This window comes from Eublepharis macularius, chromosome 11 (genome assembly GCF_028583425.1).
Source record: "Eublepharis macularius isolate TG4126 chromosome 11, MPM_Emac_v1.0, whole genome shotgun sequence".
Classification (NCBI taxonomy): Eukaryota; Metazoa; Chordata; class Lepidosauria; order Squamata; family Eublepharidae; genus Eublepharis; species Eublepharis macularius.
The window spans coordinates 87,610,014-87,632,231 of record NC_072800.1 but is presented as its reverse complement, the minus strand read 5'-3'; the positions used below and the strand labels follow the sequence as shown (position 1 = coordinate 87,632,231).

At 45.9% G+C, this 22,218-nt stretch overlaps 1 protein-coding gene across 3 annotated transcripts in view; it reads right to left on the bottom strand.

Moving 5' to 3' along the window:
• PLCD1 (phospholipase C delta 1) overlaps window positions 1-22,218 on the bottom strand; it is a 69,974-nt gene that overhangs the window by 46,736 nt on the left and 1,020 nt on the right. Inside the window, exon 1 of one of the 3 annotated variants that reach the window (XM_054990874.1) lies at window positions 1,473-1,835. The exons of 1 other annotated variant lie outside the window; for it this stretch is intronic. In XM_054990874.1, the coding sequence (XP_054846849.1) occupies window positions 1,473-1,572 (100 nt within the window). In that variant the 5' untranslated portion in view covers window positions 1,573-1,835. Of the gene's footprint in view, window positions 1-1,472; window positions 1,836-22,218 lie in introns of those variants that run through there. One more of the 3 variants, XM_054990875.1, reaches the window with a different exon arrangement.

Genomic DNA, 22,218 nt, shown 5'->3' with positions numbered 1-22,218 from the left:
TTCTTTCACCACATCATTTGAAAACCACAGACGCATGTATTGATCCAAGTGGATGTGGTTTAAAAAAAGTTTTGTAAACCATCAGTTGTTTCAATAGCACATTTTAGTATACAAAATGTTTAGCCATTTTTATTGTCTTTCCTATTCTCCACCATTCTGAGCCAATGACTCTTTGGGACTAGGAGTGCCAACCTCCAGGTTGGACCTGAAAATTTCCTGGAATTACAACTGATCTCCAGACAACAGATTTCAATTCTGCCAGGGGGGGAATGGCTGCTTTGGAGGGTGGCCTGTATGACATTATACCCCTTTGAAGTCCTCCCCCTCCTTTAGCCTCGCCTTCCTTCAGTTCCATCCCCAAACCTCCAGGAATTTCCCAACCTGGAGTTGGCAACCCCGTTTGGGGCTGCAGCCCATCACGAAAAATCCTAGTAAGTTGGAATCAGTCTGCCCCTGGCAGAACCTATCCCTGTCTTTTCTTCTCCACCGTCAACATTTAAGCTGTATCTTCCTTGACATCTCAACATGTATCTTTCACATCCTTATCTAACTTTTCTTCAAAGAGCTTAGGATGGTTTACAAGTTTCTCCACTCCCCATTCTATCATTACAACAACCCTGTGAGGGAGGTTAAGCTAAGAAAGTGTAACTTGGCCAAGGTCATCCAGTGAGCTTGCATCAAGAGTCATAATTTTTTACCTATAAAACTCTGTAAAGTACCAATCTTTTAATGTTTATTGAGTAAAGGATTCGTATTCCCCCTTTCTTATACCCAAGACAAATAATGAATAGAAAACATTGTAAAGAGACGGCACTGTAATTATCATTATTATTTTCATTTCATGGGGGAAATCCAACATTCAAAACAGCCCCTCGCAGCAGATTAAAAATAACAGTTCCACAAGTGAACCCTAAGTCTATCTGTATTTACTCAGAAGTAACCCCACTGGCTTCAACAGGTCTTATTTCACGCTGCAGTCTCGGTGCAATAATAACCTCTCGAAAAAACAAGAGCTCAGTAAGTAAACAGAGCCAAAAGAAATCAGGAAATGAAAAATTTCCTGGTGTTTTTTTCCCCCCATGCCATATCTCAGATCACGAAAACTTTCTTTTTGACTTCCTGGCCTCCCAATAAATAGCACAAACAGATTTAGGGAAATAAACCACAGCATTTCCTTTTTCAATTGCCTCCCAGCCTTCAAAACAAAAGCAAAACGCGATCTCTAAATAGATTCAGTTACCAAAAAAGAAAACGAGTGCCCTTCAGTTACATCAGTCCAAGTAGGTTGCTAAGTACGTCTGGCAGGTGCTTAGGAGGGGAGGGGGGAGAACCTAGAAGACTCACTCGACTTAAAAATAACTTTTGGGTTTGCTTTAAGGTGAGGCGGAGATTAGAATATCCGCCACTGCCCAGGGACGGTTGCCAGGAATAAACCCAAACAGGGCACTGCCCTGGCATCAGCCTCTTCTTACCCAGTCGTTTCCCATTCAAAGCTGCTACTTTCTGGCTCTCCTCCAGTAAGACGTTCTCCTGGGATTTGTTGAGCTTGGGGGCTCTCAAAAAACACTGCATGGCCCTCCAAGAGAGGCGCTCCAATTTGGATGGGCATCAGGGAGAATCACCCGGTTTCTTGATCACTCCAGGATCCCACAACGTCCTCGTTGTTCAGCTGGGAGAAAAAGAGTTCCAGAGGCTGAAGAGGGAGGAGGGAGAGCAGACAGCTGGCTTCCAAGGTACAGCGGTGTGATGTTTGGTAACCCCTTGCTCTCTCGTACTGGCAGGCAGGTGGATACGCTAAAGACTGGCAGAGAGACGATCCTGCGCTTGCATTAGGCCAATCTGTAAGCCAGGGAGGGACAAAGTTCCCAGCAATTAAAATGTAATTGCCTTGCGTGTCACACAGCACCGGAAGGGAATAGATGAGATTGTTGTAATGCCTTTCTCTGCAGTCCCCTCTCTTTTGACTCCTGGTGATTAATTGCTGTCTAATTTAGAATGGGAAAGTGAATGCATGTGACACCCCCCCCCCGGGCGTAGAGTACCCCCCCCCCACTCCCAGTCATGGGATAAGGGAAAGGGAAGAAGTAAATGCTGGTCACTTCCTGTGTTGAGCTTTCAGACATACAAGGTGAACACCAAAACAAAGAGAGCTTGGACTGTTGAAGTGAGAACTATAACTCTTTCTGACAGATCAAGATGGGTAGCCGTGTTAGTCTGTCTGGAGCAGAAGAAAAGAGCAAGAGTCCAGTAGCACCTACAAGACTAACAGAATTTATGGTAGGGTACAAGCTTCTTGAGTCACAGCTCACTTCTTCAGATACAGCTAGAATGTGAGTCCATCTGTCCTTATATCTTGGAGACTGATTACAGAAGCCGAATGACAATAGCCGGTAAATGACAATAGCAGGTGTGGTTAGATAGGGTGGGGTATGCAGAGGGGTAGTGGGTGTGGAGAAATCAGCATTGGTAATGAGACAGGAAGCCTTTGTCTCGATTCAGTCTGGGTGGAGGCATTGTCTTGAGCTTGTTATCAGTTGCAGTTCAGCGCCTCTCTTTCTACACTCACTTTGAAATTCCTCTGCAAGATAACTTCTCCTTTTAGGTCAGCAACTGAATGTCCTGTTATGGCCTATGTCTAATAGAAAGATCATATCCTGGACATCTAGTTGGTCTTTAAGATGCTACTGGACCCGAACCTTGCTCCACCGAAACAACCTCTTTCACCTGTATTGTGGCTAGCGCAGCAGCATAAACTAGCAACAGAGGGTTGCCAGGTCGATGTTGGGAAATTCCGGGAGGTTTGGGGGGTGGAGCCTGGAGAAGGCGGGGTTGAGGGAGAGAAGGGACCTCATCTGGGTATAATGCCATATAATCCACCTTCCAAGTCAGCCATTTTCTCCAGGAGAACTGATTTTTGCCGCCTGGAGACAAGATGTAATTACAGGAGATTTCCAGCCACCACCTGGAAACTGGCAACGGTACGCTGAGCTCTCTCTCCACTCCAGACCCTTCAGGCTCCACCCTTACCATCTCCTGGAATTTCCCAGCCTGGAGTTTGCAAACCTAACTCCACCTCTTCCTGCTCATGAACAGAACTGATCCTGGCATTACTTACGGACAGTGTCCTTCCTAGGCAGAACTGGCCGGCCTCGGGATGTCAAGCAAGCATTTGGCCTTCTGCTCAGGACTAGCTTTAATAGCCATTCATGGACTTTCCCTCCACAAATGGGCCTAGCTTCTTTTTAAAGCCGCTGATGTTAGCGGTAGGGTTGCCTGGTCCCCGTACCCTCCCGGCAGGAGAGGAGGGACCCAGTGCTTACCTTCCCAGTGCTCAGGGACTCTCCTCACTTGAGCACTTTGTGCCCGCACATCATTGCACAAGGCTGGGGAACGCACGCATGCTTAGCTGCGGGCCGATTTGGGCCCCAAACGGGTTCGATTGGGCCCATTCGGGGCCCAAATCACCCCGCTGCAAGGCGCGGAAGTGCTCTCAGGGCGGCACGATAAAGCCAGTGAAGTTGTTGCGCTAGAGCGCGCCCAGGAGGCCCTTTCACCATATTTCCTCTCACTGTCCAGGTAAGTGGTGACAGGGGGGAGGGGGAGGGGGGAGCAGGGGATCCCCCGCCCCCACCAGGGGAATGGGATCCCTATGTAGTGGCCATCTTTATATCCAGTGGCCATGAATTCCACAAGTGAATCTTGTATGGTGTGGCGGTGTCCACACTTATGGCCTTCTGGAAATCTCTGTATACTCTCCAGTTCCATTTGGGACTACCTTCCCCTGACTTGGTTGGTTTAATCGGCATGACTGGTTTTACCTGCTACTTGCGGATACATCTCGCCATATGAGACGTGCAAGTCCCCACTCTGAGCTTGAAAGAGACGCGCAAGTAGAGGAAGTGTGAATCACTCGCACCTCCTGCAGAGCATCAAGATCCAAAACTGCTCTTAGTCTGTTCTGTCAACTAAGCAATGTCGTGATTCTGGAGGAAACTCAGAAACTATGAGTTTCTGGCAATTCCTATACCTAATACCATAGCTTCTGGGTTTTCCCTGGAAGTGACATCATCATGTTTGTGACATCATCCCCCCCATCATGTCCCTGCCCCCAACTATCCTGCTGGTTGCCACAGAAAGTTGGCATGGAGTTGCCAATTCTGGACTGGGAAATCCTTGGAGATTTGGGAGGTGAAGGTAGGGTGGGGTTTGGAGAGGGGATGGAGCTCAATGCGGTATAATGCCTGAAGTCCACCCTCCAAAGAGCCTTTTCTCCAGGGGAACTGATCTGTCATCTGGAGATCAGTTGCATTTCTGTGAGAGCTCCAGCCACCACCTTGAGGTTGGCACTGGCAGCCCGAGAGGAGAAACCACAGGCCAAAGTTGATCCTTGCTTGGCTGAGGGATCCCTGAGCTGCACAAAAAGCAACAAAATCTTGCATGCAGAATGCAGTATGCTGCCCCCCCCGCCCCCACCTCGCTGCCTCTTGGTCCAGATAAAAGAGAAGAGTTGGAAAGAAGATAAAGGGATGGAGATTTGAATGAGATTTAAGAGATTAGGTAATGTATATGCAAATCCTACTCTATGGCAAACATGCCAAAATAAGATAAAAAGATGGCTCGCTTGCCCTGATGGATGGCCCAGGTTAGCCAGGTCCCATCAGATCTTGGAGCATCACCCCCAGTTTGTACATGGATGGGAATCCGCCAAAGACGTCCAGGGCTGCTGCGCAGAGGCAGGCAACGGCAAACCACCTGTTTGTCTCTTGCCTTGAAAACCCTACGGGGTTGCCATATGTCAGCTGCGACTTACTTCCCTAAGTTTCCTATAATGCCCGCTTTCACCAGGGTTCCTCTGTCTCCTTGGGGACATTTCCTTAGGCCATGACAGCCAGCTCCAAGTTGGGAAATTCCTGGAGATTTGGGGGGTGAAACCTGGAGAAACCTGGAGAAAGTGGGGTTTGAGGAGGGAAAGGACCGCCGCATGGCATAATTCCATGGAGTCCACCCCCCAAAGTAGCCATTTTCTCCAGGTGAACTGGGCCGATTCCACATGGCTTACCTGAAGCCGGGATGTTGCGCAACATTGTGGATCATGCCGGAAAAAACGCGGAAGATGGTGTTTTCTCGCACGAGTTTTGCGCAACGTCGCAAACTCTATTTTCTCAGCAAGAGCTCTCAGGGATGGACACTGTAGAGCAAGTACTGTAGGCTCCTCTGACTTGCCAATTTGCATTTCTTTAAGGTGTAAGAAAGTGTCAAGATCTGCATTTCAATGAATGGAAGTGGAGGCGGGGAAAACTTTTAGCAGTTGAGAAGGAACTGATATCAAACACGTGAATGAATTCACACGGAGCAAACTGAAGTGTGAAGTGCGAGCAAGAGCATGGGAAGTCGGAGGGGCACACGTGAAATGAGGTTCACTTGAGCGTCCCTAGGAACTTCGTAATGTGTATTTCCACCCTAAGAAGTGCATAACGGAGGATTCTGGGAAGTATTCTTGGGTCCTCAAGGTTCTGACTGGGTACTTCCCACATTTACTGGGCATTAGTGAAACTCCATCCCTCCACCAAATACTCTCCAGTTACTGCACAGTTTGGTGAGCAAGCTGCCTTTCAAGAATGCCTGCCTCCATTACCAATCTCTCCACTGATAAGTTTCCAACAAAGCCAAGAATTCCTTAGAACACAGTTTGAAAACCAACAACAACAACTTTTGATTTATATACTGCCCTTCAGGACAACATAATGCCCACTCAGAGCAGTTTACAAAGTATATTATTATTATCTTCACAACAATCACCCTGTGCGGTGGGTGGGGCTGAGAGAGCTCTGAGAGAGCTGTGACTGACCCAAGGTCACCCAGCTGGCTTCAAGCAGAGGAGTGAGGAATCAAACCCAGTTCTCCAGATTAGAGTCCTGCCACTCTTATCCACTACACCAAACTGGCTCTCAAAGTGTGTTGTTATTATCCCCACAACAATCACCCTGTGCGGTGGGTGGGGCTGAGAGAGCTCTGAGAGAGCTGTGACTGACCCAAGGTCACCCAGCTAGCTTCAAGCAGAGGAGTGAGGAATCAAACCCGGCTCTCCAGATTAGAATCCTGCCGCTCTTAACCACCATCTTATAGTCTGACAATGAATTCCAAACCAGAGAGAAGACTCTGTCATCGCAGAAAAAATCAGGCTGCTGAACCAAAGTTTGTGGGATGGCTTTTTGAGCAGCCAGGGGATGACGAGTCCTGCCAGTGGCATGGTTAGAGAGTGGTTATGTCACTTTAGGTCACTTGTTTAGGTCACTGCTAACTGTGACTCACTATTCACTGGGAATGCATGGCATTATGCACCCTGATGTCTCAGTGCTTTGGGGTGACACTCCATGTCACATCATGATCACATGTCGCACCTGTGTGCATCGGTGATGCATGAAACGTTGTGGGGCACACTTATCTCCTTACTCATTGCTAAATCACGCCAGGAGCCTGATTCAGGTGAATAAACTGTTATAAATCAGGGGATCCGCACTGTCGGTGACAGCGGGGTCATTAGTCAAGAAAAGGACTTGATTCTGACGCAGCCCTGACCTTCCTTTGTTTTAAATAGAATAATTTGTACATTTGGTTGTAGATCTCCAGTTCTTTGTTTATGAGTTGGAACGGCTCCATGAGGAGGTATAAAATTTACCAGCCAGCCACGTATTCTAAGAACTACTTTGGAAAGAGTCATTTCTAACATTTACTACATGCTCAATAAAACTCTTGGTTTTTTGGCCTGTGGCTAAGGCTGCTTGAACACTCGCCAGTTCACTACATCTCTCGTTCACCAGGGGTGGACAGGGGGCAGATTTTTCAACTGTTCATCTGTTTGTTGACTTGTTCACATCGCTCAGCAAGTTTCTTCCATGTCTTCCTTCCTAACACTACAGAGCAACTGACTTTGCATGCATGCCCATTCTCACACAGCCCAGTTATTGTTACTATTCAAATTATCTGAAACACAATCAACAATAAGCAGAGGTCACATGTTATTACTGATTGGCCTTGCTAAGCTGATACAAGTATCCACCGGAGACCTAAGTATCAACCATATCAGCGTAATATGTGCGCTGTTCCAAGTAGCGCCGTCTTTTGCAGTTCTGTAGGTGTTATGTCAGAAAGCAGCAGTTTTTATATATGAATTGCAAAGTTTATCGAGATGGTTCCAAGTGCCCCGGTGACAACGGGCACTACTGTTGCATTCTTCTTCCATAGGCAGGTGGTATCTGTTGCCAGATCTCTATATTTAATCATTTCTTTCTTGTTCTTTTTCTTCAACTCTGGCATCCCCAGGGATGTCAATGTCGATTATCCAGACTTTTTGATTTTCCACGACTGTTATGTCTGGTGTATTATGTTCAAGGTGCCGATCAGTTTGAATTCTGAAATCCCACAAGATCTTGACTTGTTCATTTTCTAGCACATCAAGATGATGATGATGATGATGATGATGATGATGATGATGTATTTATAAAATGTATACTTGCCTTTCTGCCCTCATCAAGACCACCAAGATGGCTAACATTAAAAACATAATAAAAACACCTCTTAAAAACCATGAAAGCTAAACAAACACACATCATTCCAGCAAAGCAGTCCTCCACAGCATTAATGGCTGCCAATCTGTATGGGTCAGCAACATCACTGCACATGCACAGTTTTGGGGGGAAAAAGGATGTGAGCCTGTTCGGCAGGTATTTGAGTTGTTCAATGTGAAAGCAAATGGACCTAGTGATTGGCTCACATCTGATCATCTCACTCAAACAAGGTATGTTAAACTGTCGAATGCATTTAATGCAAAATTTACTTTAATTATGTCATCAAAAGCCACATAGACTACAACAGAACAAAAACAGGGCTGCAAAAAAATTTGCCATACAGAAGGTAAACTTACAATCAAAATCTGAAAGAAGCCAACTAATCTTAGGTTCGGTTGTCGTACTAGACTCCAGAATTAGAGAAAATAAAGGCAAAAGAAATTTCTTCTCAGCTTCCACTCTCAGCGGGCGAATACAATATGTGCTATAGCCTCAATTCTTCCTGAAGGGTATGAACAAATTCTTTCAGAACAGGGAATCCTTGAATAACGTCCAATTAACACCGCTGACCATAACGTGTCCATTCGGGCCATCATAAAGGCTCATCGTAACTTAGGAATCGTCAGTATGTATAAATATTTTGGTATTTTATGTTGAAACGGTAGTCATAATGCCATAGGAGGACAAATTCGTTGGGCATGAAAGCATGTACTATTATAGTCCAGTTTTAAAATAAGGCAGGGCCAGATTGAGGGGGGCAAGAGGTAGTCTACCCCCAGCGCTGCCAAAGAGGGGGTGCCGGGCGCAGCTGCCAGCTGCCGGGAGCGTGCCAGGGGCAGCGTGGGCAGCTGAGCAGCCACCCGCACCATTCACTTGCCCAGCAGGACAGGGAGCGCGTGGCAAGCTGGCCACCCTCTCAGCCGGGCAGGCGAATGGAACGGAGGGCTGGGAGGCTGCCCGCACCACTCGCCTGCCCCACTGAGGGGGCAGCCAGCTTGCCACGTGCTCCCTGTCCTGTTGGGCAGGCAAATTGCACAGGCAGCCTCCCAGCCCTCTGTGCCATTCGCCTGCCCAGCTGAGAGGGCAGCCAGCTTGCCACACGCTCCCTGTCCTGCTGGGCAAGTGAGTGGCATGGATGGCTTGGAGGCCACCTACGCTATTCACCTGCCCCGCAGGACAGGGAGTGACATCATCATGCAGTGCTGGGAGCGCGCATGCGCAAGGGTGGCCAGACTTGCGTTGTCCCGGGCACCGGCAACCCTAGATTCAGCCCTGAAATAAGGTCCTTGATTATTTTATAAAGCTCATTGGTAGATCCAATTTAGAATCCATAAGATTTTCCCATGATGATGTAAATGGATCTTTATGAATAAGTGGCATCTATCCATAACCCATTTCAGATTTAAGTGTCCTGATACGATACTTCAAGGCACTAATCCATGCCCTTGCTTCAAAAGAGCTTTGGCCCAGCTCTTCTCAGGACAGTTTCCGCATCACAAGATCTGAGCAAGTCAGTTCATGAGAGGACGTTTTGGAGGTCTTTCATTCATAGGGTCGCCATAGGTCAGAGCTGACTTGACAGCACATAACACACACTTGGGAGCTTCAGCAATTGTACGCAGAAAAGGTAACAACGGCCGATCAAATTTATCGGTTATCCCCACAATTTGCAACATCCGTAGCTGGAATTTCAGCCTCTTAGGGATGGAGCGGGCTACAATCAAAGTTATTTATGTATTTATTTACAAAAGTATACCCCACCTTTCTACCCTTACCAGGGCCATCAAAGTGCCTAACCAATTAAATACACACATAATAAAAACCAAAGAAAAACTCATCATAAAAACAAATAAAACTGCAGCTAAAATACACAGACAAAAATGTAAAGATGACGATTAAAACACAGGGCAGGAAGGATCACTGAGAGCATGCCAGACAATACAGAAAAGTTTTCACCCACTGGCAGAAGATGGCAACAGAAAGAGACAGCTGAATCTCTCTGGCACATTACTAGACTGAAGAAGAAGGGAGGGCTGCACCAAGGCAAAAAGAAGAAAAGAAGGCAATTGCTGCAAAGGGAAGAATCGCAAAGGGGTTGTATTATTATTAAAGATTCTTCCCTTTGCACCAATTGCCTTCTTTTCTTCGACATTACAAGATTGCCAAAATCCCACTAGAGTCAATGCAGTTTAAGTGCCCTTAATGGCTCTGGAGGGAGGGAAGACATCCAATCTCATCAGATCTCGGTAGTCCAATCTCATCAGATCTCGGAAGCTAAGCAGGGTCCGTACCCAGATAAGCGACCACCAAGGAAGACTCTGCAGAGGACGGCAATGGCAAACCACCTCTGCTTCTTGCTAGCCTTGAAAACCCCTTGCTGGGGGCGCCATAAGTCAATTGTGACTTGAGGGCACTTTACACACACACACAAAGGCTATGGCACTAGAAAACAGATTTGCTTAATAAAACCACCTAGATCGGTCATGAGCTTGCTGCAGTTGATCATCTTTTAGTCCCATGGAGTCAGCGACAAAAACATGTGCAGACGCAGAGTATATTTATTAATTGTCAATATATTTATGATGCCTCTGCGGGGTATAAATTCCATGCTGGGAAAACTCCGGATTAAATCTCATCTCAGCCCCCTCTCCCAATCATCTACAATCTAGGATAAGGATGCTAGCCTACCTTAAAAGGGCATTGCAAAGATTACTGAGATAATGTATCCACTCAAGTACGCTAACGTGCTGTCTAGATACAAGGGTCCCTCTTGGATGAACTGTACTGATGTTCATTCATTGAAAAGTGCTGGAAGAGAGCTGTTAGTAAAATAAAATTTTAAAACAATGGGAAGGTTCCCATAGAGTTCAACAGAACACCAACTGGCCCTTGCTTAGCTGTGTTACAGAAATTTTAGGTGTTTATCCGTTTTTACATGCAATGCAAAACATGCAAATGATATTAAATGTGCAGAACGGTTGTGGCTACTCCATGAAAATATTTTGTCTCCTCCAGCGAGACCATGAGAAATAAGAGGAAATTGTTTATTTTCAGCACTCTCCACTCATTGCACTAAAGCTCCCAAGATGGGCGGTGGGGGAGGGGGGAGGGTAACCCAAGATGACTACCAGTTGACTGATATAACGTAAGAATACCCTAAGAAAATTGTACTCAAACAGTGAAATCCTAAGCAAAGTTACTCTGCTTAGGATTTCACTGTAAGAGTGATTTTTTAAAAAATATTTATTAGATTTTTAATTTCCTCCAAACTCATGGCAGCAAACATTTTCTTCTCCCATTTTGATCTCACAACGACCCTGTAAGGTAGGCCAGGCTGAGACATTACAGACTAGCATAACGTCATACATTGTCCCTCATGGCAGAGCGCTAGGTAGAGTTACTAGCCTTCAGGTGGACTCTGAAGTTCTCCCAGAATTACAACTGATCTCCAGACAACACTGAGTGTCGGGGTGGGGGGAGGTATTTGGGAATTTCCTGCATTTTGCAGTGGGTTGGACTAGAGGACCCTAGAGGACCCTTCCAACCCTGTGATTCTATGATAACTGAGATCAGTTCCCCTGGAGGAAATCTCAGCATCAGAGGGCAGACTCTGTGGCATCACAGGTCTGCTTGTTCTCTCTCCCCTACCCAACTCTGCCTTCTCCAGGCACCCCCCACCGACCCAAATCTCCAGGAATTTCCCAGGCTGGAGTTGGCAAATCTAGCGCTAGGAATTAGATCAACTTGTAGCTCTGTTCCAGCAATGACATTGCATTTATGATGTTTTTATTTCATCCTGTCTCCCAGGAGCTTGGGGGGAAGGGGCATGTATGGTTCCCACCTATTTCATGCACTGAAATTCCTGGAGATTTGAGGGGTGGAGCCTGGGGAGGACGTGGTTTGGGGACAGGAGGGTTGTCAGCAGGTTATGGTCCTTTAGAGTCCACTGTCCAGAACAGCCATTTTTTCCCCAGGCAAACTGGTTTTTATGCCCTGGAGACCAGCTATAATTCTAGGAGATCTCCAGCCGCCACCTGGAGGCTGGCAACCCTACCTGTGAGGTAGGCTCGGCTGATAAAGGATGATTGGCTCAGCGTCAAACTCAGGTCCCCCCAAAATCCTAATACAACACTACTCTGGGTCTCCACCATCTCTTGTTGCCAGGTCCAGGTTGGGAAATTTCTGGAGATTTTGGGGGGTACAGCCTGGAAAAGGTGGAGTTTGGGGAGATAAGGGACTTCAGAGGGCCATAATGCTGTAGAGTCCATCTTCCAAAGCAGCTATTTTCTCTAGAGGATCTGATCTCTATGGCCTGGAGGTCAGTTGTAATTCCAGGAGATCTCCAGCCACCACCTGGAGGCTGGCAACCCTATGTCCTGTGTGATAATTTCTAGAGAAATTCTAGAATTTAAATAATTTCTAGGGAAAACCCACGTTCTCGAGAAAAGCAAATGTCCAAATCAGCATTATGTTCCTTGTGCAATGCAATTGGCGTGCTGTGGTCTTGGGTCATAAACAAGTTCCACCTTGCGGCAGCGTTTAGTGTCAGCAAGAGGAACTCACACCACTTCTGCATTAGCAAACACACATGCACACAGTCTTAGGAGTTTTCTATTTTTCATGCATTTTCACACACCCCTCCCAAACAGGACCTTTCTGAGAGGGGAATAGGGTACATACGTGCTAATTTTTGAAAATCATACTGCTATTTTAACAGCAGAATTTGAATCTAGTGGCACCTTAGAGACCCACAAGATTTTCAAAGTGTAAGCTTTTAGTCTCAGAGCTCCCTTCTTCAGACAGTAAAGAGTCCAGTCGCACCTTTAAGACTAACCAACTTTATTGTAGCATAAGCTTTCGAGAACCACAGCTCTCTTCGTCAGATGCATCGTCAGACAAAGAGAGCTGTGGTTCTCGAAAGCTTATGCTACAATAAAGTTGCATCTGACAAAGAGAGCTGTGGTTCTCGAAAGCTTATGCTACAATAAAGTTGCATCTGACGAAGAGAGCTGTGGTTCTCAAAAGCTTATGCTACAATCAAGTTGCATCTGACAGAGAGAGCTGTGGTTCTCAAAAGCTTATGCTACAGTAAAGTTGCATCTGACAAAGCGAGCTGTGGTTCTCGAAAGCTTATGCTACAATCAAGTTGCATCTGACAAAGAGAGCTGTGGTTCTCGAAAGCTTATGCTACAATCAAGTTGGTTAGTCTTAAAGGTGCTACTGGACTCTTTACTATTTTGCTACTATAGACTGACACAGTTAACTCCTCTTCTTCAGACAGGTATTTCAAGTGTTTCTTCTGCCTTGTAATCATGTTCTTCCCTTTTATATCTATTGCCTTAGTCAATTCACTTTCCTGAAAGCCAGACACAGTTCTTTCAAATAAATACAGTTCCCTCTCCTTAGTTTTGTATGCCTTGGTGATGGAGAGTGCCCTCAAGTCATAGCCAACTTATGGCGACCCCTGGTGGGGTTTTCATGGCAAGAGACTAACAGAGGTGGTTTGCCATTGCCTGCCTTTGCAACCCTGGTCTTCGTTGGAGGTTCCCCCATCCAATTACTAACCAAAACCATCCTTGCTTAGCTTCTGAGATCTGACAAGATCAGGCTCATCTGGGCTATTCAGGTCAGGGCTTATGTATACGCATGCATAAATCACACACACACACATACACATTTCTCCCTGCCACAGACTTTTAACGCTATGTCTAAAAGAACATGTTGTTTAAGAATAATTTGACAATTCAGCTTTTAAAATGAGGACAAGCGGAGGCCCTACAAGGACTTGCAGATGTCAATTCATTTCCCCCTGTATCCCCTTCTCCAAACTATTTCCATTCTTTTCTTCTGGCAGCCCCCATATCCTCTCCCCTCTCCCTGCTTCCTTCTCTCCTTCTCACCCCCTATGTTTAACTGCCCTTCCTCTCCAACTATATTTAGTTATTCACTTCATGTGCCTGCCTGCTCATGGGCAAAATCAACAGCAGCCCGTACACGGGCTTTCTCTGTGGTGGCCCCTACCCTGTGGAACGGTCTGCCTGAGGAGGTCAAGAGAGCCCCCACTCGCCTGGCTTTCCACAAATGATGCAAAACCGAATTATTCAAGGGGGCTTTTTACTCAGCTAGGAGGCCACTGTGAAGCACCTGCTTGCTGCCAGGGGGAAGGATGCTGAATCAATGGCCTAAGCACTCCTTCCCACACCTTCCCTCAGCGCCCTCCCGCTCTGGCCTCCAGGCCACTGCAAAGCACCCTCTTGCCACTGCGAGGGGGCCCACTGAATTGATGGACTAAGCACGCCTCCTTGCACCTCACGATTCAGCTGCCCCCTCCCAGCGGCAATCGGGCACTTCACAGCAGCCTCGAGGCCAGAGTATGTCTGTGCGAGGATAAAAAGTGAGTTGACACCAATACAGCTTGCCTTTCGTATATATCACAGATTAGATATTTAGCTAGATATTTAGCCAGCTCCAAGTTGGGAAATTCCTGGGGATCTGGCGGGTGAAAAATCTGGAGAAAGTGGGGTTTGGGGAGGGAAAGGACCTTGGCATGGCATAATTCCATAGAGTCCACCCCCCAAAGTAGCCATTTTCTCCAGGTGAACTGATCTCGGTGGCCTGGAGACCAGTTGTAATTCCAGGAGATCTCCAGCCGCTACCTGGAGTCTGGCAACCCTGTGTTTAGCCAATCCAAGCAGCCTCAGGGCCGGTTACAACCAAAACAAACAATACATAATATAATAAAATACCATATGAGCACACAATTAAAATCTCAACATGGCGTCTAATTTGCATAAAGTGCAGCAACTTATGTTTTTAATGATTTCTTAGAATGCTGACTTTGTTAGAATGCCTCTTCTCGCTCTGAATTTCCAAGAATCTAGTTTCCCCTTCTTCCCTCTCAATATCAGATTTATTTATTTATTTTACAACCCACATTCAGTCACGGGTGGTGGAATGACATTGTATCACTCAAGTTTGTCAGATCTCGGAAGCTAAACTGGGATGGAGCTTGAATGGGAGACCACCAAGGAAACCTGGGGTAGCTTTGTAGAGGAAAGTAATGGCAAACCACCTCTGGTCATCGCTGCCTTGAAAGCCCCACACTGGTGTCACCATAAGTTGGTTGCGACTGGATGGCATACACACACACGTACAGGATCATGCGCCTAGGTTTTTTTTTTTTTTAGGTTCATCATTATTTTTACTAAACAAAGGCTTGTTTGCACAACACTACCTAAGCGAGACGCCCTGGAATCCATCTACCACTTTTGGGTCATAATGGGAAGTGAAATAAAGGGCCGTTTTTCATTATGCTATCACAAAGGAGGGCAAGATCACTTCTGAAGGAAACCAAGACAGAAAGAACAATTCAGCTTTCTTCAGCCTTTCTTCCGCTCAAATAACTGGGGGCACTGCCAAAGAAGAAGTGTAACTAGATGATAAGAAGAAAAGTATACACGCTCTTCTATTTTCTCTTCCCTGCTCATTGAAAAGATGAGATCAGAATGTTTATCACATTTCCTGGATTATTCCAGAAATCAAACGCTCGCTTTTGCCCCCATTGTTTTCTTTTTTAATGCTTGCTTTTTCAGTTTTATTCATTGACTCACAATAAGAATTAAGCATTATAGAGTGCAGCTGTTTCCACATGTCTTCTCCCCCTCCCGAAAAATGGCGCAAAACTTACGGAACGATGCGCCTTCATGGCACGATATTCTTAAACGATGACTTTGCTTCGTGGCGCGATGATGTCAGAAAACACGCCATGAAGCGAAGTCATTATGGAAAATCGCGTTATGAAGGCGCGCCGTTCTGTAAGTTTTGCGCCATTTTTCAGGAGGGGTGGACACGTGTGGAAACGGCCAGTGTTTAGAGTGGGCAGAGCACTTCACAAACATTATCTTGTTAACCCTCACAACAGTCCTGTCAGGTAGGCTGGGATTGTTATCTCCTTATTTGCCGATGAGGGGGCAAATAGAATACCGACACGACCAAATCCACCTATTATGAAACTGAAGGTAGTACAACAGAGATCCTTCCCCTTTTTAAAATCCTGCCAAACCTCTTTGACCTGTAATAACAGAGACAGAAAATGTATTTGAAAATTTGTATCTCCTAGGCAGACATGTTTCCAAGGCAGAATTGAGTGTGTGGGCCAGATGGGTAGCCACGTTTGTCTGTCACTGAGTGAAGAACTGATCTGTGACTCATGAAAACTCACACCCTACCACAAATGTTGTTAGTCTTATAGGTGCTACTGGACTCTTGCTCTTTTCTACTGGACTATCAGAAAATAGAGTTTATATCATATTATATCAACCTATATAGTGCATTTCTATCTTACCCTTCCTAGAAGGAATGCTGACCACAGTGCTTGATTCTCTTTTCCCCATTTTATCCTAAAAACACCCCATGAGGTAGGCTAGGCTGAGAGAAGACGACCATACCATAAGGTGCAGTTTTGCCCTAAGCCACTGCAGAGATACAGTGGTCAAAACCAGCTTTGGTTTTCTCACATGGCAGCAGGGCTTTTTTTTCAGCTGGAACGCGGTGGAACAAGAGTCCCGGCACCTCTTGAAAATGGTCACATGGCTGGTGGCCCCGCCCCCTGATCTCCAGACAGAGGGGAGTTGAGATTGCCCTCCTGTGGGGCAATCTCAACTCCCCTCTGTCTGGAGATCAGGGGGCAGGGCCACCAGCCATGTGACCATTTTCTCCAAGGGCAATCTACTGAGTTCCGCCACCTCTTTTCCCAGAAAAAAAGCCCTGTATGGCAGGATCTATGGCCAGGCTGGCTGCTCCCTCATGCTATGGGCAGTGACTACCCGGTGGAGGTCGGACCAGAACCAACAGGTTGAAATTAAATCAAAAGAGTTTTCAGCTAAATGTTAGGAAGAACTTCCTGACAGTTAGAGCGGTCGCTCAGTGGAACAGGCTTCCTCAGGAGGTGGTGGGCTCTCCTTCTTTGGAGGTTTTTAAGCAGAGGTTAGATGGCCCCTCTGACAGCAATTCTGATTCTGTGAACCTGGGCAGATCACGAGAGGGAGGGCAGGAAGGGTTACATCAGTGCTTAGTTCTTACATGCCCAGGGTAATGCCGATCGTCACTTTGGGGTCAGGAAGCAATTTTCTCTAGGCCAGTTTGGCCATGGATCCTGGAGGGGTTTTTTTTGCAGGGGTCACTGGGAGTGTGGGGGGCAATAGTGGTGAATTTCCTGCATTGTGCCGGAGGGTGGACTAGATGACCCCGGGGATCCTTCCCACTCTGATTCTATTTGTAAAAATTATTTTTTATTTGTATTGTGGAAAAGTTAAAAGATAGAGCAAAAGAAAGACAGTAAAACATAACAAAAATACAACTACAAAGAACCAACAATGGCCTACATATCAATCTACAATTAAAAAAGCAGTAAAAAGAATAAGCATATTCAATAAGCGCCTACAACATTTCCCACTTTATTATCAATCAACTTGTGGTCTCATTAATATATTTTTTGTGACTCTTCTTCTTGATATCCCAGACCCTTATTCTTAAAAATCAAACCCAGAAATCATTAATTCATTTTTCTTCATCTTTCGCAGATAGTCCATAAAGGGTTTCCAGTTTGCCATGAATATAGAGAGTGTTTTGTCTCTGATTAACTCTGTAAGTTTGGCCATCCCAGCTAAGTCCATCATCTTTCCAGTCCAATCTTCCAATGAAGGTAGATCCTTGCACTTCCATTTTTGAGCATATAAGAGCCATGCTGCTGTTACCATATATAAAATTAAAATACTATCCTCTTTTTCCAATTTGTCATCTATGATTCTATGACCCTCCTTGCTCCTGTGCCACGGCAAAGATGTCAGGGTTCAAATCCCCATTTGACCATGAAGTGGCTTTCTCTCACTGTAACCTACCTCACAGTGTTGTTGTGAGAACAAAACAGGGGCGGGAAGAGCCATGTCCTGACCTCTTTGGAGGAAGGGTTGGACAAAAATATGCTCAGAAGGCTGAAGTGCAATTTGCCAGCATAACAAACAGTTTGTTTAATAGGCTAATAATTAGCAATCATGAGATTTGGAGATGAATTGCACATGCCAGGGCAAGCAGCGAGGAGGGCGGGTGACTCATCACATGTATTTGAAAAATTATTCACAGTGGAAAATTATTCACAGAGGAAACAAACTGTGTAGTCCTAGGCAGAGTTACTTCAGTCTTACCTGTTCGATTTCAGTGGGCTTAGCCTGGAGTAACTCAGCATAGGATCACATAGGATTGCCCTGTGAATTGCTGGTGTTGCTGCAGTGTGAGATTGGAAACAAAACCAATCTTCTCGAAATGATGGAACACAGTCGCTGTTTTGCGCTAGGCGCTCTTCAAAAGGGCTCCTGAATGACTTTTTGAGTTGGAAAATTATTTCCGATTCTGGCTGCACAATCGTTTTGGCATGTAAGAACAACTCACTTTAAAAAAAACAAACACTTTTCCCCTGACAAAGAGTCCTGTGGAACTTGGAAGCTTGCTTAATTTATCCCAGAGTCCCTTGCAATGGATTGTCTCCAATGTAATAAATATGAACGTGGTGAGGATGGAAAGATAGCTTTATGAAATTACTGGTCGAAAAGGGAGATAAATATTCTAGATTAAAGAGAGAGATTTTTCAAGGCAGCCCGATACCGATTCCAGTTTGTTTTGGTTTAGGGTAGGAGAGAAAATGCCAAGCGGATGTTCCAGTCTCAACTGACAATTAACCAACTACTGTCCCCATAGAGTGTTCACTGGAAAATAGCAAAATTGGAGCCACCCAGGGAATAATTTCAAACCTCTCTGTGCTTGGTTTTTTCCCCAAAGTGTTGGATAACAAACAGCTTACTCATATGCAAAAGGTCACTTGAAATCTCTCAGGGCAAGGGTATAATGCCACAGAGTCCACCCTCCAAAGCAGCCATTTTCTCCTGGGGAACTGATCTCTAGCCGTGAGATCAGTTGTAATTCTGATCGCCACTTTGTGTCATACACGCCATCCTGCATTACTGCCATATATGTATTCTGTGTTATGTGCTGATCCTCTGAGGGCACGGGAAGTTTCTTACTGATGCTAAACCAGTGGGTTATCTTGTGAGTATTTACTTTCTCTGTCCCTGCCGCTTCAAGCAAGTGTCCTTGAAGGCGCTTGAGATGTATCCTTCTTGGGAACTGAGATGATTTCATTCTTTGCTCTGTGTCTAGCCTAAACCTATTTTCTCCCCTTCGACCCCCCTGGCTCCTTCACGCCAGAACTTAACAGTCACTATCCTGAAGACGGGAATCTTCCCTATAACTAACACTACCAACCCCATTTACGTCACTTCTGCCAATCCCATTGTCTGAGTGCCTTGAACTTGATGGATCTCTAATAAAGATACTTCAACCGATACACCTGTGTGGTTGCTGTGGAGAACTTGGGGGATCTACCTGCCAGGGACTGACACTTTGGGGTCAGGAAGGAATTTTCCTCCAAGCCAGATTGGCCAGGGATCCTGGAGATTTTTTGCCTTCTTCAAGGCATAGAGCAGCAGTCACTGGGGGTGTGAGGGGGGGGTAGCTGTGATTTCCTGTTTTGTACAGATTACTGTAACTCACTCTACACGGGGCTGCCCTTGAGCCTGACCCAGAGATTACAGCTGGTACAAAGTGCAGCGGTGCATGTTATTACGAGAGTGCCAAATAAGGTGCATATAACACCGTTCTTACGTGAGCTGCATTTGTTGCCAGTGGAGTACCGGATCAAATTCAAGGTTCTGGTATTGACCTATAAGGCCCTGTGTGGACTGGGACCAGCATATCTACCGGATCGTCTCTCCCCATATATTCCCCCAGAGGACGCTCCGATCAGGGGACAAACAGCTGTTGGTGGTCCCTGGCCCCAAGGAGGCCTGCCTAGCCTCGACTAGAGCCAGGGCCTTTTCGGTCCTGGCTCCCACCTGGTGGAACGCTCTGTCTGCTGAAATCAGGGCCCGGCAGGACCTACTATCTTTTCGCCAGGCCTGCAAGCCAGAGTTGTTCCACCAGGCATATGGTTGAGGCTGGGCCTCCGCCGGTCTGGAAAAAGGGGTGTATAAATCTTAACCCTCCCTGTGAAGGCTGTCCACCATTCTGTTTTAAATGTGTTGTTTTTAACATACATGAACATTTTAATTGTATTTTTAGTATGTTGTTATCCGCCCTGAGCCCAGTCGCAGGGAGGGCGGAATAAAAATCTGAAATAAATAAAATAAATACAGGGATGTGGGGTCTCGTCCAGCTCTATGTTTCTATGAGATCTCCAGCCTCCACCTGGTTGACAACCCTAGCCTTGCATTCTTAACCAGGTTTCTCCTTCCATTGCTTTGGCGTTTACATGGTGCAAGTCATAAGGGCCACTATAACAGGTAGAGGCATAATGCAAACCATGTTTTAATTAAACTAACCACGGATAGCATGATTGCCTGAATGTAGGGCACACCCCTATATTGTTGCCATTTGCCTGGAGAAAAAAAAATGTCGTATTCCTTTAATGGAGGCTTAATGGGATGTTATTTACTAGGCGATGTTATTGATCTTCATCTGTCCATTTCCACATAGTAAGCCTCTATTAAAAGATCAAGGCATTTTCTTCAGACAGTCATGGATAGCAAGGCTGTATCTAAACAGGAGCAAAACAAGGTTTGAGGCTGGTTTGCTAACCATAGTTAGTCTTTCCTATGATTTCCCATGAAGTATGAACACGGCTGGACATTCTATCTTAATCCTAGTTTTCCATCCCAGTTAACGAACGGGAAAAGGAGGGTCTGGGATTTCTGAGTCTTTTCAGCACTCTCAACAAACAACAATTCCAAGCATCCTTTGACAATAATTAAATGGCTATTACATTGATATAGCCAAAGTGATATAAGGGTGAAGGTGTTGGACGAGGATTTGGGAGAACGAGGTTTGAATCCCCACTCTACTTTGGAAGCTGCTGGGTGATCTTGGACCAGTCACACATTCTCAGCCTGAACTACGAGTCTCTCTACACGGGACATCTCGGCATGTGTTGGTCAAGTGTAAGGAGACGCAATGTTCGCTGGGAAGCATAGTTTAAAAAGACAGAGCCTGCTGAGATTAAGTCTCAGAGGTTTTGTTAATTTCATATTTGCCTTCATCAATTTCAGCTTTCCAGTCTAAAACTGTATAAGATCGCAGCCAGAGGGCAGCGAGGAATGGAAATGGGCAGGAGCTGCCTTCCAGAGCTGGGCTTGGACCTGGAGAGGTTATAATGGGCTGAAGTTTCCCTTCTGGCATTTCACAGCCTCTTCACACAGCTCCAGTGTCTAGCAAAGCCTTTGCCCTGCCTCTGGCTCTGTCTTTTTAAACTACTCTTCCCGGCTAACATTGCATCTCCCGACACGTGTTCTTCACGTGTCAGATGTCTCATGTAGAAAGACTCACCTTACAGGGCTGTTGTGAGAAGAGAATGGAGCAGAATCTTGTAAGCCAGTTAGGGTGCCCCCGTTGAGGAGAAAAGCGGAGTATAAATGAAATAAATACATTCCTGGCAAGTTGAGGGTGTCTAAAAGCCCCTTCTTTTTGCCTGAGACCCTGGAGGGCAGCTGATGGTCAAAGTAAGACAATACTAAGCCAGAAGGTCTGACTCTGCGCTTCTTAACATTGGTCTCACTGACCTTTAGCCCACTTGCTTAATCAAGTCTTTCCACAGCATTCTCCACGTAAATAAGCACTGTGGTTTATGTGAGCGAAAGCTGCGTCACTGGATCTCCAGTGGCTAAAGGCTTCATCCGACGTTTCCCAGCCTGGGTCCTGGTGTAACTGAACAGGTCCTTTTTCTACCCCTTTGCCAAGTTTCTAGCTCGAGCTTGTAAAAATTGTCCCTCCTGCTGAATCAGTATTTCCAGTTAAGCCTGCTCTGGCAGCGTGGTTTCCTGCTTGTACCTAAGAGGGGAAATGAGATGTATTCTGGATAATGTGTTTGAAAACAAATAAGCTAACTTGGGGAGACTTCTTGAAGAAAGCTAGGCCAGGAGAATTAATTGAATCACATTAGTGTACAAGGACCTTATCTATTTCAGGTCATAAAAGAAGATAAATGCAAGTCATATATCAGGGGAAAGATAAATGCACCCAGATCCAATAGATGCTAGCCCCAGTGTGGTAGTGCAGTAGTTTGAGTAGGATCTGAAAGACAACTATTCTATTAAGCTGCAATATAGAAAAAAAACATATTGGCCTACCTAACAAGGATGTCATAAGGATTGGGCGGTAGAAAGTGCCTTCAAGTCATAGCTGACTTACAGCAACCCCTGCTGGGGTTTTCAAGGCAAGAGACTCACAGATGGTTTGCGGAGAGCCAGTTTGGTGTAGTGGTTAAGAGCGCGGGACTCTAATCTGGAGAGCCAGGTTTGATTCCCCACTCCTCCACTTGAAGCCAGCTGGGTGACCGTGGGTCAGTCACAGCTCTCTCGGAGCTCTCTCAGCCCCACCCACCTCACAGGGTGTTTTGTTGTGGGGATAATAATGACATACTTTATAAACCGCTCTGAGTGGGCATTAAGTTGTCCTGAAGGGCGGTATATAAATCGAATGTTGTTGTTGTTATTATTATTGCCTGCCTCTGCATAACAACCCTGGTCTTCCTCAAAAGTCTCCTATC